This window comes from Phaenicophaeus curvirostris, chromosome 3, assembly GCF_032191515.1.
Source record: "Phaenicophaeus curvirostris isolate KB17595 chromosome 3, BPBGC_Pcur_1.0, whole genome shotgun sequence".
In the NCBI taxonomy this organism is placed as follows: domain Eukaryota; kingdom Metazoa; phylum Chordata; class Aves; order Cuculiformes; family Cuculidae; genus Phaenicophaeus; species Phaenicophaeus curvirostris.
In genome coordinates, this window is record NC_091394.1 from 50,698,949 (window position 1) to 50,714,302 (window position 15,354).

General features: G+C 42.3%; 1 protein-coding gene across 1 annotated transcript; it reads left to right on the forward strand.

The window, feature by feature from the left end:
- The first annotated feature begins 415 nt into the window (after window positions 1-415).
- LOC138718590 (histamine H3 receptor-like) lies at window positions 416-7,164 on the forward strand. Its single transcript, XM_069853100.1, has 3 exons — window positions 416-772; window positions 3,066-3,232; window positions 6,151-7,164. The coding sequence occupies exons 1-3, from the start codon at window positions 484-486 to the stop codon at window positions 6,934-6,936; spliced, it is 1,242 nt and encodes a 413-aa protein (XP_069709201.1). The 5' UTR covers window positions 416-483; the 3' UTR covers window positions 6,937-7,164.
- The last annotated feature ends 8,190 nt before the right edge of the window (window positions 7,165-15,354 follow it).

Sequence of the window (15,354 nt, forward strand, 5' to 3'; positions counted from 1 at the left end):
ACATCTGTTCTTAACTGTAAAATTTAGCAAGTGATATAGCAGCAAGTACAACAGTGCCTACATTTTACTGTAAGAGAAACAGAATTGTAATAATTTAAATCCTGTTGACAACTGGGGAAGTGAAATTGAGATCTGTTTTTAGCTTCAGCGGAATTCAATGTGTAAAAACGCTTACACAATGCTAATATGCAAACAGCTTGACTGTGAAAAGAGTTGTTTTCAAACTAACTTTTCTGACCTCAGTAGATAAGGATCAACATTCAGGAGAGAATGAGATAATTTATTTAAAGTGTGCACTTACTGCTGCTTATAAGACACCTTTTTAATAGATTTTATTTTCATGTCAGTAGGTACAGTCTGATTAAGAAATTTTACAGAAGTCTTATGTTCCATTATTTTGATATTGTGATTTTTTTTGGATGTGTCAGTATTTGGCCCGGCCTGTTAATGGACTTGTCTGAAGCTTTTGGATAACCCTGCCAGATGCGAATTTCTTCCCAGACTGAACTTACCTGGATATACAACATGCTCAACAGCACTGCTGAAACTCTGCGTATGACTGGAACCTGTAATGAAACTTCATCCATGCAGCCACTGAGCTCCCAGTTTTCACTGGGTGTGCTCGTGCTGCTGGCTTTCCTCATGGTATTTCTAGCTCTGGTCACCATCCTCGGAAACGTCCTGGTGATCCTTGCTTTCATCATGGATAGAAACCTCAGGCATCGGAGTAACTATTACTTTCTCAATCTTGCTATTTCTGACGTTGCAGTGGGTAAGTGGAGGCATGCACTATTTTTGTCCTAGGAATCTTAGGAGAAGCAATGGGGTTTATTTTCTGTCTAGTTTCTTCAAAGAGAACTATTTCCCATCTCTGTCTCTAGTGGAAGGGTAAGGAATGGTGGAAGGTGGATGAAGCGTTTTAGCTGCCTATTACTTCTCAAAATAATATGTTATAATGAGAAATAAATATAAATACTGTAAGGTTGCTCCAGGTAAAAAAGGAACAACTATTGCATGTGAATGCAAACTGAAGGTAAAAAGGTTTTGATTTACCTTTGCTCCTCCTGTAAGATTGTTCATCACACACTTCTAGACATCCTTATATTTGACAGTGTAACTGTTTACTTACACAGCTATCTGTGGTACATCCAGGCAAACGAATTACTTCACTACATAGTACTAATGGCTTATGAGTGTCTTACAGTACAACAGAATTCTTTACTACTATGACTTTTTGCTGGATTCAACTCAATGAAGGCTAGAGATCAGATGGTTTGCCTGATACCAATAACAGCCTGCTGGCATCTCCCATCTGTTTTCCTTATTAGTCCTCTCTTCCCACAGTGTCACTGCAGAAGTCCAGGAGATTTGGCCCCTGGAGGTGCTGTGGATCCAGTCCTGGCGGGTGATGCCAGGTGAGGGGGTGAGGGATGTGAATGCCTTGTGCTGCACTCCTTCAGGGCTCAGGCCAGGGAAACAGACCCCACAGCAGAGAAATCCTTCCATGATCCCATGGAAGATGTTCCATTTTGACTTGAGGCTAGCAGGGAGGTATTTCTGCATACAAGTTCTTCCTCTTCAGGACAGTCACAGAGGCCAGAATTCACTAAATCATGAGGAGGGAAATAGCACTCATTGATCTACTCCACTACTGGCAATACCAGCCCCTCTAACTACTATTCATTTGTCAGTTCTAGTGAAGTGTATTATTTATACCTTTAATATTTTCCTTCATTTATGTCATTTACAACTGGTAGTGCCTAATTCTGGGGCTCACCCCACAGGGCAGAAATCAAATAGTGTGTCTGCTAGAGTCTTTGCTTTCCTGCTCCAGGCAGACAGTTTGCTAGAGCTGCTATTTCATTGCTCAGGTCTTCTGCAAAAGTCTGCTTCCTCTCCCATCTTACAGTTTAATCAAGAGATTTAAACATCTACTTTTTACATCAGTTTTTGTTTGTGGCTGGTACCGCATGGTGACTTAAATCAACCAAGGGGAAATGACTGGTATCAGTACTATTTTGGCCTATAGACTATGTAAATCTAAGACTTCGTCTCTGGGATAAGTCAGAAAATGTTTTATTTTCTGAATCACTGCAGTATTTTTTAATTTCTTAGGAATCTGTAACCTTTCCAGGCATGTAAATCAAGTCTTTAGCATCCACTAGTTAGTAAGAGTGAGTATAGCTTAAAATATAAATGCTTAAAACCTGGTTATTGCATCTGTATTTATACCTATAGCTAAAAGCAGTCATTACATTTTGACATCGTGCCAAGCATTGATTCTATTGAAGTTGATGAGAGCAGTAGTTGTCATCAGCAGTTCTGAAAAATGAATATTTTGTACGAGTGATGCTGCTTGTATTTAAGGTACATGCTAAAACAAGTCATCAATATTGGAAGCTCTGTGCACATTTCCCTGTTGATAACAGTCTCTCAGCTCAAAAAACCCAAATGTAATAAATGAAAAAGTAGTTCTGGAGTTAATGTTGCCTGGAGAACAGGAATGAGATTAAAACATCTGTTAAAAATAGGAGAACATTCCATACTTCTGCTGTTTGCTCGATCTTTGGTAGAACAGATTTCCAGATACAATGCAAACTATCCAATACATTGTCTCTACCTTACAAATGCTAACCAATCTTATGTCAATAACTGACATGAACAACACCTGTAGAGGTCATTGGGAGAAAACTCAAACACAGATGAAAGAGATAGAATGATAAGGTTACACGTCAGAACGCAACCAGAGTGCAAATACACTGCAGCGCTGATTATACATGTTTAGAAACTGTAAGCTGGTTAGATTGTAGTTTACTTCTCCAGCAGTCCCTTCATTTCTAATTTGCCCTGAGTTTTTTCCCAACCATCAGTATACCCTAAGAATTAATACCTAGAAAAAAATTGTCAAGTATCATGGAATGTAAAAATTTCTGTATATAAATTACATATTAAAGGTAACAGATTTTTTTTTAGATGAATACCAGAATAGTGTCTCTCTCTGCTTCCAGGAGTACCATTTGCAATCCATATGAACTGCATAGTGTTTCTGTGGTTCCTTTCCATAGGTGTGTTCTGCATGCCACTCTACATCCCTTACAGTCTCACGGGGAAATGGCACTTAGGAAGAGGTGTCTGCAAGCTCTGGCTAGCTATGGACTATCTCCTGTGCACAGCTTCAGTATTTAACATTGTTCTTATCAGCTATGACCGTTTCTTGTCAGTTACTAAAGCTGTAAGTACCCTGTTTATAACTTCTCTGGTTTTGTCACAAGGTTGTTGATGGATTATACTCACCAAAGTTTGTCATATTGGTTGAGTATAAGCACAAATTTAATTGAGATAATAGGCCTCAAAAATGTGCTGCCATGTGAAGATTCTTAGATATTTGCAGCTAGTTGTTGAGAATATTGTGTTGAGCATGCTCCAGCCCAGAGCCATTCAAACAGGACATTTCTCACAATTTCTGCTGCAGGTTTCTGTTGTGTTACTACTCAGTGGAAAGATGAATGAGGGTTAAACGTGGCTCGTAAAAATGGAGCAAGGAAAGAGGAAATTCAAAGTAAGTTGAATTTGGATTTGCACCTAAAAGCAGGCATAGGAGGAAAAGGCAGTGGGACTAGGGCAATGAAGTGAAGAACACTGAGGAGGATGTCTAGGCCTGAAACATGGCCCCAAATGGTCCTAGAGAAGATTCGGAGCAAGAGCAAATGGGGCATAGAGTGGGACAAAGGACAAACTGCAGTGACTGACATATGCAAGAGAACTGGGTGATCAGGCCCAGTCAACACGGATTCACAAAAGGCAGGTCTTGCTGAACTAACCTGATTGCCTTCTATGACAAGGTGACCCACATACTGCATGAAGGAAAGGCTGTGGATGTGGTCTTCCTGGACTTCAGCAAAGCCTTTGACACAGTTTCTCACAGCGTTCTGCCTGAGAAACTGTCAGCCTCTGGGCTGGACAGGCGCACACTCTCCTGGGTGGAAAACTGGTTGGATGGCCGGGCCCAGAGAGTGGTGGGAAATGGTGTGAAATCCAGCTGGAGGCCAGTGACAAGTGGGGTTCCCCAGGGCTCAGTGCTGGGTCCAGCCCTGTTCAATGTCTTCATCAATGACCTGGATGAAGGCATCGAGTGCGCCCTTAGCAAGTTTGCGGATGACACTAAGCTGGGTGGAAGTGTTGATCTGCTGGAGGGTAGGGAGGCTCTGCAAAGGGATCTGAACAGGCTGGACCGCTGGGCAGAGTCCAATGGCATGAGGTTTAACAAGGCCAAATGCCGGGTCCTGCACTTGGGGCACAACAACCCTGTGCAGTGCTACAGACTAGGAGAAGTCTGTCTAGAAAGCTGCCTGGAGGAGAGGGACCTGGGGGTGTTGGTTGACAGCGACTGAACATGAGCCAGCAGTGTGCCCAGGTGGCCAAGAAGGCCAATGGCATCTTGGCTTGTATCAGAAACGGTGTGACCAGCAGGTCCAGGGAGGTTCTTCTCCCTCTGTACTCGGCACTGGTGAGACCGCATGTCGAATCCTGTATTCAGTTCTGGGCCCCTCACCACAAGAAGGATGTTGAGGCTCTGGAGCGAGTCCAGAGAGGAGCGATGAAGGTGATGAAGGGGCTGGAGAACAAGTCTTATGAGGAGCGGCTGAGAGAGCTGGGATTGTTTAGCCTAGAGAAGAGAAGGCTGAGGGGAGACCTCATTGCCCTCTACAACTACCTGAAAGGTGGTTGTGGAGAGGAGGGAGCTGGCCTCTTCTCCCAAGTGACGGGGGACAGGACGAGAGGGAATGGCCTCAAGCTCCACCAGGGGAGGTTCAGGCTGGACATTAGAAAAAAATTTTTCACAGAAAGGGTCATTGGGCACTGGAACAGGCTGCCCAGGGAGGTGGTTGTGTCACTATCTTTGGAGGTGTTTAAAGGATGGGTGGATGAGGTGCTGAGGTGCATGGTTTAATGGTTGATAGGAATGGTTGGACGCGATGATCATGTGTGTCTTTTCCAACTTAGTGATTCTGTGATTCTGTGACTGTGGACATGTGTCAATAAACTCCTCTAGGTGCCTATGGTAGAACCTCAAACTTCAGACACACTTTGTCTCAGCTTTCTGTGGAGCATGCTACCCACTGTATGTGTGCTTTATGTCTTGATTCATGCTAAGGATGGAGGCCTGCATTTCTCACTAGCATAGCTAGTGAGAAACTAGTTCAAGAGGCAGAGAAGTGTCAGGGAGAGCTAAAGGTTCTAGTTCCTTGGTGATGTTTGAGAATGTCAATGTGATATCATATAATAGAATTTCAGCTTTATTTTTATTAAATGCAATTAATTCAACTTATTATAATTTCCTTTTTATTATTTTATTTTAATTTAAGGAAAAAAGCTGGGAAATCAAGCACGAAAACATTTTGCACATATGAAATTTTACACTGGAAAGCCAAAGACTTAGCATTAACGAAGTGAAAAATTAAGACCATTTGCACAAATGTAATTAAGACCTATAGACATTTATATGATAGTCTTTAATGATGTTAACTCATACTTCTTTTTTTTTCCAATTGGATATCTAAGCTCTCATATTTACACATTCACTCTGACATCACGGGAAAGGGATGCTGCAGGATGTGAGCTACAATTTATCTGTCTGTTCTGCAACACATAGTACAGGCCCAAGAGTCAGGGAGAAGAAAAAAAAAAAGATACTTTTGTGGTGTTATCAGCTTAAGACTTTAAAGGTGGGTTTTAAATTTATGCGCCACATTATCTGTTGACAACTCTGACGCATATAGTCCCATTCGATTGTAAAATGCTGTAAAATGCAGTGCAGTCGTCAAAGAATGGGAGTCATGTTCTGAACAACTATAAAATGCTAATTACTCTGGCATTTCAGACCACAGATGTCTCAGACAAGACATAACAAATTATGAGGTACTGATGGATGTTTCATCACCTGCAGCAGGATCCTAGCACACTTAGATTAACTTGTAGAGGGACACCCTATATTCTGTCAGCACCAATGAATACTTGTGTGAGCTTCAGCTGATCAGCATAGCTGTAGTTCTAAATTACTGAGCACTCTGCTAAATTCCTCTCCTGCTACTTCTGTTAATTCCAAAACATGCCTCTACAGGTGCAACCCTTTTCTTTTTTCCTTCACAGGTATCTTACAGAGCCCAGCAAGGAATAACGTCCAACCCTGTCATCAAGATGGTGGCTGTCTGGGTCTTTGCCTTCCTCCTCTACTGCCCAGCAATCCTCTTGTGGGAGCATGTAGTTGGCCACAGCGTGGTAGCAGCGGATCAGTGCTATGCTGAGTTCTTTGAGAACTGGTACTTCCTCCTGTGTGCATCCACACTGGAGTTCTTTGTGCCACTGCTCTCGGTGACCTACTTCAATGTGCGTATCTTCCACAACATCCAGAGGCGCCAGCGGCGTGGCAGCATGCAGGACTGTGAGTCTCCAAGAACCAGCAGCATGTCCTGGAGATTGTGCCTCTCGCTGAGGCAAGGAGTGTTTTCTCCACCATCAGAAGCTGAGGACAGTGTTTCTTCTTCCATGAGGCCAAAGAAAGAGTCTTTGGTGACTGAGAGCTCATCTCCATCCAGAGGCAATTCTGTAATCCCGGAGAATGACTTCTCTGTTTCTTTCTGCACAAGGACAAGGTCAAAACTGCAGCAGGACAAGAAAATAGCGAAGTCACTTGCCATAATTGTATGTGTCTTTGCAATTTGCTGGGCCCCATACACTTTACTGATGATTATTCGTGGGGCATGCCAAGGAAAGTGCATTCATAACTCCCTGTATGAAATAACCTTTTGGCTTTTGTGGATTAATTCCTCTCTGAATCCATTTCTCTACCCTCTCTGTCACGTTAAATTTCGATTGGCTTTCATGAAAATATTATGTCCCAAAAAGTTTGCAACACTGAGATCAGGCTCTTTTTAGAAGAAAAAAAGAAAAAAACAGGCTCAAGAGGAGCTGAATGAGAGATGTAAGTAGCCAAAGTTTGAAATTAGAGTTAGTCTCTACCAGGAGATCAGTTTAGTTTGAAAGCCTAGATAAGGCTTCCATGAAGTATGTCCTGCTACAGATGAACATCCATGCCCAAAGTTTGCGTGCTTTTCCCAGCTCTTTCAGTTGGCCAGCTAAAGGACATTGCCTCTATCTGACTTACAATAGCAGTCTATCCACATTACCTTCATTTTGCTTGTTGAAGATACTATTTTCAACTTCAGCACAGCTTATATGAACAAAAATTCATTTGTAGTACTATTTAAAAATGCAATAAATGTGAGTATTTACTGTAAGGTCAATGTCGTGGGTTCACCCCACCTGGCAACTAAGCACCACACAGTCACTTGCTCTCTCCTCGCCCTAGCGGGACGGGAGGAAGAGAATTGGTAGGGTAAAAGTGATGAAACACATGGGCACATGAACACAAGAACAGTTTAATAATTGGAATTATAATAGTAATACAAATTGTAATGAAAAGAAAATTAAAAAATAGAGAGACATAAGCCCCCCAAAAATACAAGTGATGCAAAGGAAAAAAATTGCTCACCACCAACCAGCTGATGACCAGTCAGTGCCTGAGCAGCAGCCCCCCTGCTGCCAACCTTTCCCCTAGTCTTATTGCTGAATTTGATGTTTTATAGTGTGGAATATCCCTTTGGTCAGTTGGGGTCAGCTGTCCCAGCTGTGTCCCCTCCTAACTCCTTGTGCACCCCTAGCCTGCTCACTGGCAGAGCAGTGTGAAAAGCAGAAAAGACCTTAACTCTCTGTAAGATGGGAAGGAAATGTTGCTTCACAAATCTTAGTCAAGAAAAGTTGAGTCTTATTGCTATTTGTGTGAGGGTGCTGTGGGCATCCAATAGGCCTTGACCTGCCATGACCACCCAGACCCCCTCCTACCAACATCAACCTTTGGCCCTGGAGCACCATGAGACTCAGGAAGAGGTCCTAGCCTGAGCCACTGAGTGCCTGTAAGCAGCTCTTTGCTCTCTGTTTTGCATTTTTTTTTGAGGTTTTGCTGCACTTTTGTCTCAGCCTTGAACCCAGCTTGTCACCTCATGTTTGTGTGATGGTCTTCTCTAGCTATATTTGGGGTACTAAAACATTCTGTAGTGGAAGACTATCTGTGATATCGCTTGTCTCTCAGAAAGAACTCGTACAAATGACTTCCAAACAAATCCATTCTGACCAGGGGCTTCCCAGGAGATTCTCAGCTCTGCCTGACAAGGGTCTTTTGCTCTTCCCTCCAAAGAATTCCAGATCTTACCCTTTTATTTATTTTATATTAGGCTAGCACGGCACATTGTGCAGTACCATCCTATTGCTTTATTGTTATATCAGTCTTCCTTTACTAAGGCATCCTTCAACACTGTTTTTTTCCTTGCCATCTCTCTACATTTCATATATTTCTGTAGTACCCACTTTCCCATATAGTGTCATGTGATTCACGTTCCTCCAGATTGTTGTAGTAGCTATAGATTTGCTCCAGCACATATTTCTGTGTGCCTTTCTCAACAGTTCCTTGGTCATATTGGTACAGCTCTTTCAGTAAACATATCATAGGTGTGATTTTTGTTATCACTCACATTATCATTATCTTTCTTGCTTCCTTTACCATAAAAACATCTTTCTTTTTTAAGAGATCTGTGAAGAAATTAAATATTCCCTGAGTAAAACCTGCTGTTGTTAAAGTGTTAGCAGTACATAAATACCTCTCCTACCTAATACAAACTTCACCATTTATAGTCCACCTACTTTAGGCTGATGTAATTTTAGGGTAGAACACAGAATTCTTGCATGTCATTCCTAGAACAACAGTGTTGCCTTATTTCATAAATGCCAAAACTTAATGACCTGTGCTCCTATCAAATATAAATAATAATCATTGCTGATTCCCTTTGATGATGTGAAAGATCTGGCTCACTTTTTGTAAGGATTTTGAGAACTAGGATTAAACGTGAGGTAAAATGCAAATTTTTTAATTTAGACAAGCATTAAAATTTAAAAAAAATCAACCAAGATCATAAATTAATAAATTTTAAGAAAAGAAACACAACAGATGTATCTAGACAAGAAAAATTCAATTTCTCTTTGTTCTGATTTTCTATCTGTGTGCCTCAAGTTTAAAAACAATGTTTCAACAACAATGTTAATAAAGTGAGTTAGAAGTAGCTTTCCTGGTGTAAATACTGTAAAGCATTACAAAGCAGACTGGCTGGATTTGTGTATGGCGAAACTGGAACCGCATGATGTAATGAAAGAAGATGAAGTTCAATTTTTTACTGTGCTTTGTTGTACAGAGAGGAAATTGAAAAAGCAGACTGTCTCCTTCCTTACATCACCAAATCTAGGTATTGCCCTCCCGAGACTTTTCCCCTCTAGTTTTTGATAGGAAAGGTTGGACTCGATGATCCGGTGGGTCTCTTCCAACCTGGTTATTCTGTGATTCTGTGATTCTGTGAGTTCTTTTTTTCAGGATCTGTCTACTGTATTTTAAGCTGGATCGAACTTTCTTGCCTTTGCCTTTTCACAGTGCTCTGATCTTCACGTGTGTGTATACTTGCTCACTCATTTTCCCTCCTTGCTAAGCAACTCCATCCAAAGTTTTTATCTTGAGTATGCTTTCTTTTTTCAGTAGGAACTCTCACTTATCACTGTATCTTCAAAGAAGCTCCCCCAGAGTGCGATTTAGAGGAGAGGTCTGACTTAACCTCTTGAGACAGCAGTCGAGAGGGCCTATTCACCTCAGGTAGGCTTGTGAAAGCAGGTACTCTGAATGTATCTGCTGGTTTGCCTTATGAGAGATTCTCACAGAAGCCCAACTTTTTTTTGAAATGTTCCTCTTGCTGTTCAACCGATGTGCTCCTGCAGATGTCACTAGTGTTACACGGTATGTTAAAACCTTGCAAATCTGTGGGTTTTTCAAAAGGTGTCATTTGTATTTACAGTCCTGCATGATATGACACCAGCACCTTTCTGCTAGAAATGCCACCAGATCTGTTATATTACGTCTAATATTTACTCTGCCGCAGAAAGGATTAGGGAAAGGACTTATTACCTTGGCAAAGAAAGGAAGACTTTAGTCATACAGATAATCAGAAGTCAGTGCGGTGCTTCTTCCTAAGCTGCCCTGCATAGAAATTGTCCTTTGCTCTGCATTTAAAGCGGATCCCTCTATCATCCGTGGAAAAGGACACTCATACCAAGCTAAGAATGGGTCCTCAGCACTGGCTCATTGCAAGAAATGTGTCTTCTCCCCTGATGTAAAAGGCTTTGTTCTCACGATTGCTTTAAGGCTATTTAGCTAAAAAAGCAGCAGCCTGTCTCTCCTACCCTTCCTGCTCTTGCTGCTGCTCCTGGCACCGTGGTCCTGCCCTGCTGCGGTGCTGGGTGAGGGCTTTTACAGCTTCTCAGGAAATTCAGTGTAGGAGCCAATCCAGGTGAAAAGTAACTATTTTTCTGTTTGGCTGATTCTTTTAGGGCAAGTACCCTATCTACTTTATCACAGCAGCACATAAGTGTTAACTGTTGATGTAACAGAAGAAGTGAGACCTCTCCCTTTGTCAGCAACTTACTTTTGGGTCCACTTAAAATAACCATGAAGCTGCAGGTTTAGGTATGAGTACTTGGATTGTTTCTCAGTCATTTTCTGCAGATCAGAGCTTTAGCTTGGCTCTCTTAGTAAACTTCCAGCAACTTCAGCAAAGTTGTGCCAAAACAGAATGGAGTAGGACTTTGCCTGATCTATATGGTGGACATCTTCAAGGGAATCTGTTCAGCTGGGCTTTTAGGGATGGAGGCATTTCCCCAGCAAACAGATCTCAGTTCCACTGCTTTCCCTGTCATGGTAAGGGTCTTTGTAACTTTTGCTTTATCTTAAGTCCTTTGTATGGGAGAAACTGTCTGTAACTGTTAAAATCAGTGGCGTTCCCTGCTGAGACATTTACATTCAACTGTTTGTTCCGCTTTTGACAACTGACTGCAGGCAGAGTCTCTCTCAAGTATATACAAAAACAATATGTCAGTGCCAATGCCTGCATTAGAGGACATGATCCAAATTAATTTCTGGAATAATGCCATGGAAGTTAATGGGCATAGCCTCTTCTGTTTAACTGTTTGCATTATTTGTATTATACTTCATTAATATTCTTTAATGTATGCAGATCAATCAGTTTTCAACCTGTTCTGCTATCACTTTTTTAGGTTAACTTATTGCCTGGATTTTCTGGTATTATAGTGATAGGCACACTATTTCTTTTCTGCTCTTTATCAATGGGTTATTCATACAGGTTAATGGCACAGCACACTTGTTAATTTTTTCATTATTGTATATCAGATTTCCTCTGCCTCGCATTTGCCCTTTTGCATTGGGCTGGGTATCATAGAATCATAGAATGGTTTGTGTTGGAAGCGACCTTAAAGGTCATCTACTTCCAACGCACCTGCCATGGGCAGGGACACGTGCCACTAGACCAGGCTGCTCAAAGCCCCGTCCAGCCTAGCCTTGAACATCTCTGGGATAAGGCAACTATGACTTCTCTGGGCAACCCGTGCCAGTGCCTCACTGCGCTCACAGTAAAAAATTTCTTCCTACAGTCTAATCCAAATCTCTCCTCTTTCATCTTAAAACTGTTACCCCTCATCTTATCAATGTACTCCCTGTTAAAGAGACCTTTCCCAGCTTTTCTGTTGGCCCCCTTTAAGTACTGGAAGGTTTCTATAAGGTCTCCCTGGAGCCTTCTCTTCTCCAGGCTGGACAATCCCAACTGTCTCAGCCTGTCCTCAAAGGGGAGGTTCTCCAGCCCTCTTAGCATCTTCGTGGTTCTCCTCTGGACCCACTCCATGTCCTTCCTGTGCTGAGGAAAACAGAACCGAATGCAATACTCCAGGTGAATTCCCACCAGAGTGGAGTAGAGGCACAGAATCATCTCCCTTGCCCTGCTAGTCACACTTCTTTTGATGCAGCCCAGGATACAGTTGGCTTTCTGGGCTGCAAATGCGTGTTTCTGGGTCATGCTGAGATTCTCATCCACCAGCATCCCCAAGACCTTCTCTCCAGGGCTACTCTGAATCCATTCTCCACCCAGCCTTTAGCTGTATATCCTGATAGAATGCAAAATGCACTGGCCTCTGACTCACCCCTTTTACAGCCTTGCACCTAGTGTTGTGCCCTTCCTCTCTACCAGGAGGACTGGAAATAGGATCCTTTGAAGAGCTGTGTGTAAATGCTTGTTATTTTTTTCTTGATGAAGAATGGCAGTATTGTCTTCTAAAATATTCCTTCCATTTAGCATGCAGTTTTTATGTCTTCCTTGGTACCAGAACCTGTGTCTATTAGAGACTGAATAAAGGAGAATTTACACCAAAACAGAGGCAAAACCATGCTTTAATTTTCCTCAGAGATTTTTGCTGTGTCCAGTCCTTAGGCCTGCATCTCTGTGCAAGTTATTTCTTGTGAAGTCACTAGATTTGTTGCTTCTTGGTATTGTGGTAGGACACATCTGGACAGGGAGGAAAAGCAGAAGGTTAAGATTAAACGTATTCCAGCTTTTGAGCCTTAAAGAGAGCCCTGAACTCCATTGGGTAGCCAATATGGAGGGCAAATCACTGAGGTATTAAACCTGGAATAATGTGTGATGCTGAGCTACTTTGTCATTTAAAATATAGAATAAACCTATGACCAACTTATAGAATCAGTGGATCATTAAAGTTGTAAAAGACCTCTAAGATCAAGTTGAACCATCAGTCCAACACCACCATGCCTACTAAATCATGTCCTGAAGTGTCACATCTACATGTTTTTTTTAACAACTCCAGGGATGGTAACTCCACCACTTCTCTGCGCAACCTATTTCAATGCTTCACCACTCTTTCAGTAAAGAAATTTTTCCTAATATCCAATTTAAAACTCCCTTGGCACAACTTGAGGCCGTTTCCTCTCATCCTATCACGTGTTACTTGGGAGAAGAGACCAGCACCCACCTCACTACAACCTCCTTTTGATTAGTTATAGAGAGCAATAAGGTCTCCCTCCAGCCTCCTCTTCTCCAGGCTAAAAAGCCCCAGTTCCCTCAGCCATTCCTCATAAGACTTGTTCTCTAGACTCTTTACCAGTTTTGTTGTCTTTCTCTGGGTGTGCTCCAGCAGCTTAATGTGTTTCTTGTAATGAGGGACAACTTGGAGAGGGCAGTGAGTTTTCAGATGGAGCTAAGGAGGTTTCTCCTGGTCTCTTGCTGACCAGGACAGGGCTTATTAGGGAAAAATTCATGTCTAATTTGATTGGGCACACAAGGTGAAATCAATTATTTTACTGGCACTCATACTAATGGAACTTCAGGCTTCCAGTGACACTAGGGTATGGAAGGAGAATGACACGAAAACTATAGCTCCATTTGAGGAGTGATTGTGCATTTTTTTCCTTTTGCACTGGGATGCTGAAGTCAGTATCACTGGTCAGCCCCAAGGGAGTTTTGCTACTTTTAATCTGGCAAAAATATGGTTTAGTTTTTTGAATTGTTTGACCTGGAAGACAAATGCATTTTACGTTCCAGTGCTCCAGTGGGTAGAAATGCATAATGTCACATAGACCAGCATACGCAGACTGCTGGAGTGTCTGAATGTAATGTATTAAATTGCTGCACTTCTGGTTGGACCACACAGATCCTGAAAGGCAGGAAGGAAAAGCCTGGACCAAATGGGAGATGTGAGGGAGGGTAGTTAGTCATCTATTAAAAGGGTAAACAGAAGAACTCCTCTGGTTCGGGTAAAGACCTTCAGCTGTATCTTAATATCTGTTCTCACATAGCTTCTTAGGTGCTAGAAAGGACTGTCTGAAGATTAGCTAAATCAATTACCACAGAGAGATATAGCAGACTTCTTTGGATGTGTTTTTCATGAGAAAGGGAACCAGCAGAGCAACACGTGCGATTCAGTGATATGTTATATTCAGTTCTGGGCTGGAAAAGATCTGACAAGCACCTTTCTACCCCTCCCCTCCCTCTAAATTTGCTAGGTTTTTAGCTAAGTGTCTTTTAAAAAGGTTGTTAGTAACATGGGTTAAGTTTATTAGATTGCTGGGGTTAAAAAATGGTTTCTTTAGTTTTTGACATGTCAGCAGTGTGAAGAAATATCCAGAGTGGAACAGTGTGTGTTGGACTTTTGCGCTGCTAATAATATCATAGCTTTATGGTTAGGTTGAGGAGCAGGGACTACTTCACCCACAATAGACCAACTCAAAGTCTCTCTGTAGTGATTAGTATTCCTGGAGCGAGTCTGTTTATTTCTTGCACTTGAAGTCACAAAGTGTTCATATAGGCCATTGCCTGCTCTCCTTCGTCCTCCTGATCCTCCCAAAGCACAAATCACCAGTGTAAGAGTTCCTGTGGGTGCTTTTTAGCAGACCTTGCTGTTAGGATCTTTTCATCTTGGATTGTCTGTCTTTCTTGCTTCAGGCCATTAGCCTTTGCCTTATCCCCTTTGACTGCTCTGCATAATTCCTGCCTCTCCATGGCTCTTCCTGGCTTAGATTTATTAATTGAAAGGAAAACTGCCATTATGGCCCAGCCACCTGAAGGGCTGCTGGTGAGCCTCCAGTGGGGCAGCAGCCTGCAAAGAGAAGTTCTGCATTTCAGACTGCCCTGGTGGATCTTGCCACCAGCTGTGCTTGGTTGACAGTCAGGGCACTCCACAGCTATGAGACGAATTTGAAAGCTGTGCCCTGCCCTGGAGAGAGCAGGGCAGAGATGTCAGGTAGGCAACAGAGCACCATGCCCAGGAATTACCTTTGAGGAGCTGAGTGCCTTGTGCATAGGGACCTGGATGACCTAGCCTGTAGGGCCTCCAATTCTAAGTAATCTTGGCATGCAACAATGAGCATCAAGGGCAGGTTTACCTAACTTAGGACTCTCATCAGGCTTGTGAGTTCAAAGCTGGGCAAAGATGTCTGATTCTTTTGGTTTTTGCACTAAGTTTCACGCTTTGCAAAAAAAACACATTTTTTTTTTAATTTTCTTGCCTGCAAACTTTTGTTTAATTCCTGCTCCATTTTATAGCCAAAATGTACTTCTCATTAGTACCCCTGAGGAGGTATCCAGACTATAATCTGTTTATTTACTGTTCAAGAATGAATGTGGTTGAGATGTTTGTTTGAAGGGTGAAGCAGAGACGCAGGCAAGCCTGAAAGACCTTTGGCTGAGCAAACAAGGCAGTCCTTAGGCTGCCCTATCACTACTGCCCTGTTGGGGTGCATGAAGGTGCTGCAATCCCTTTTTATTCCAAGCCACAAATTTCCCCTCCCACAATGTCCCAAGTGGTTCCATTAGCCGGAGCTGCTAGTCCTTTAAAGACACATTC

Excerpts from the sequence above, each read along its gene's own strand:
- LOC138718590 (XM_069853100.1), top strand. The coding sequence starts at position 484 with ATGCGAATTTCTTCCCAGACTGAACTTACCTGGATATACAACATGCTC. Across the intron at positions 773-3,065 it reads TATTTCTGACGTTGCAGTGG|GTGTGTTCTGCATGCCACTC; the intron begins GTAAGTGGAGGC and ends TCCTTTCCATAG. Across the intron at positions 3,233-6,150 it reads TCTTGTCAGTTACTAAAGCT|GTATCTTACAGAGCCCAGCA; the intron begins GTAAGTACCCTG and ends TTTCCTTCACAG.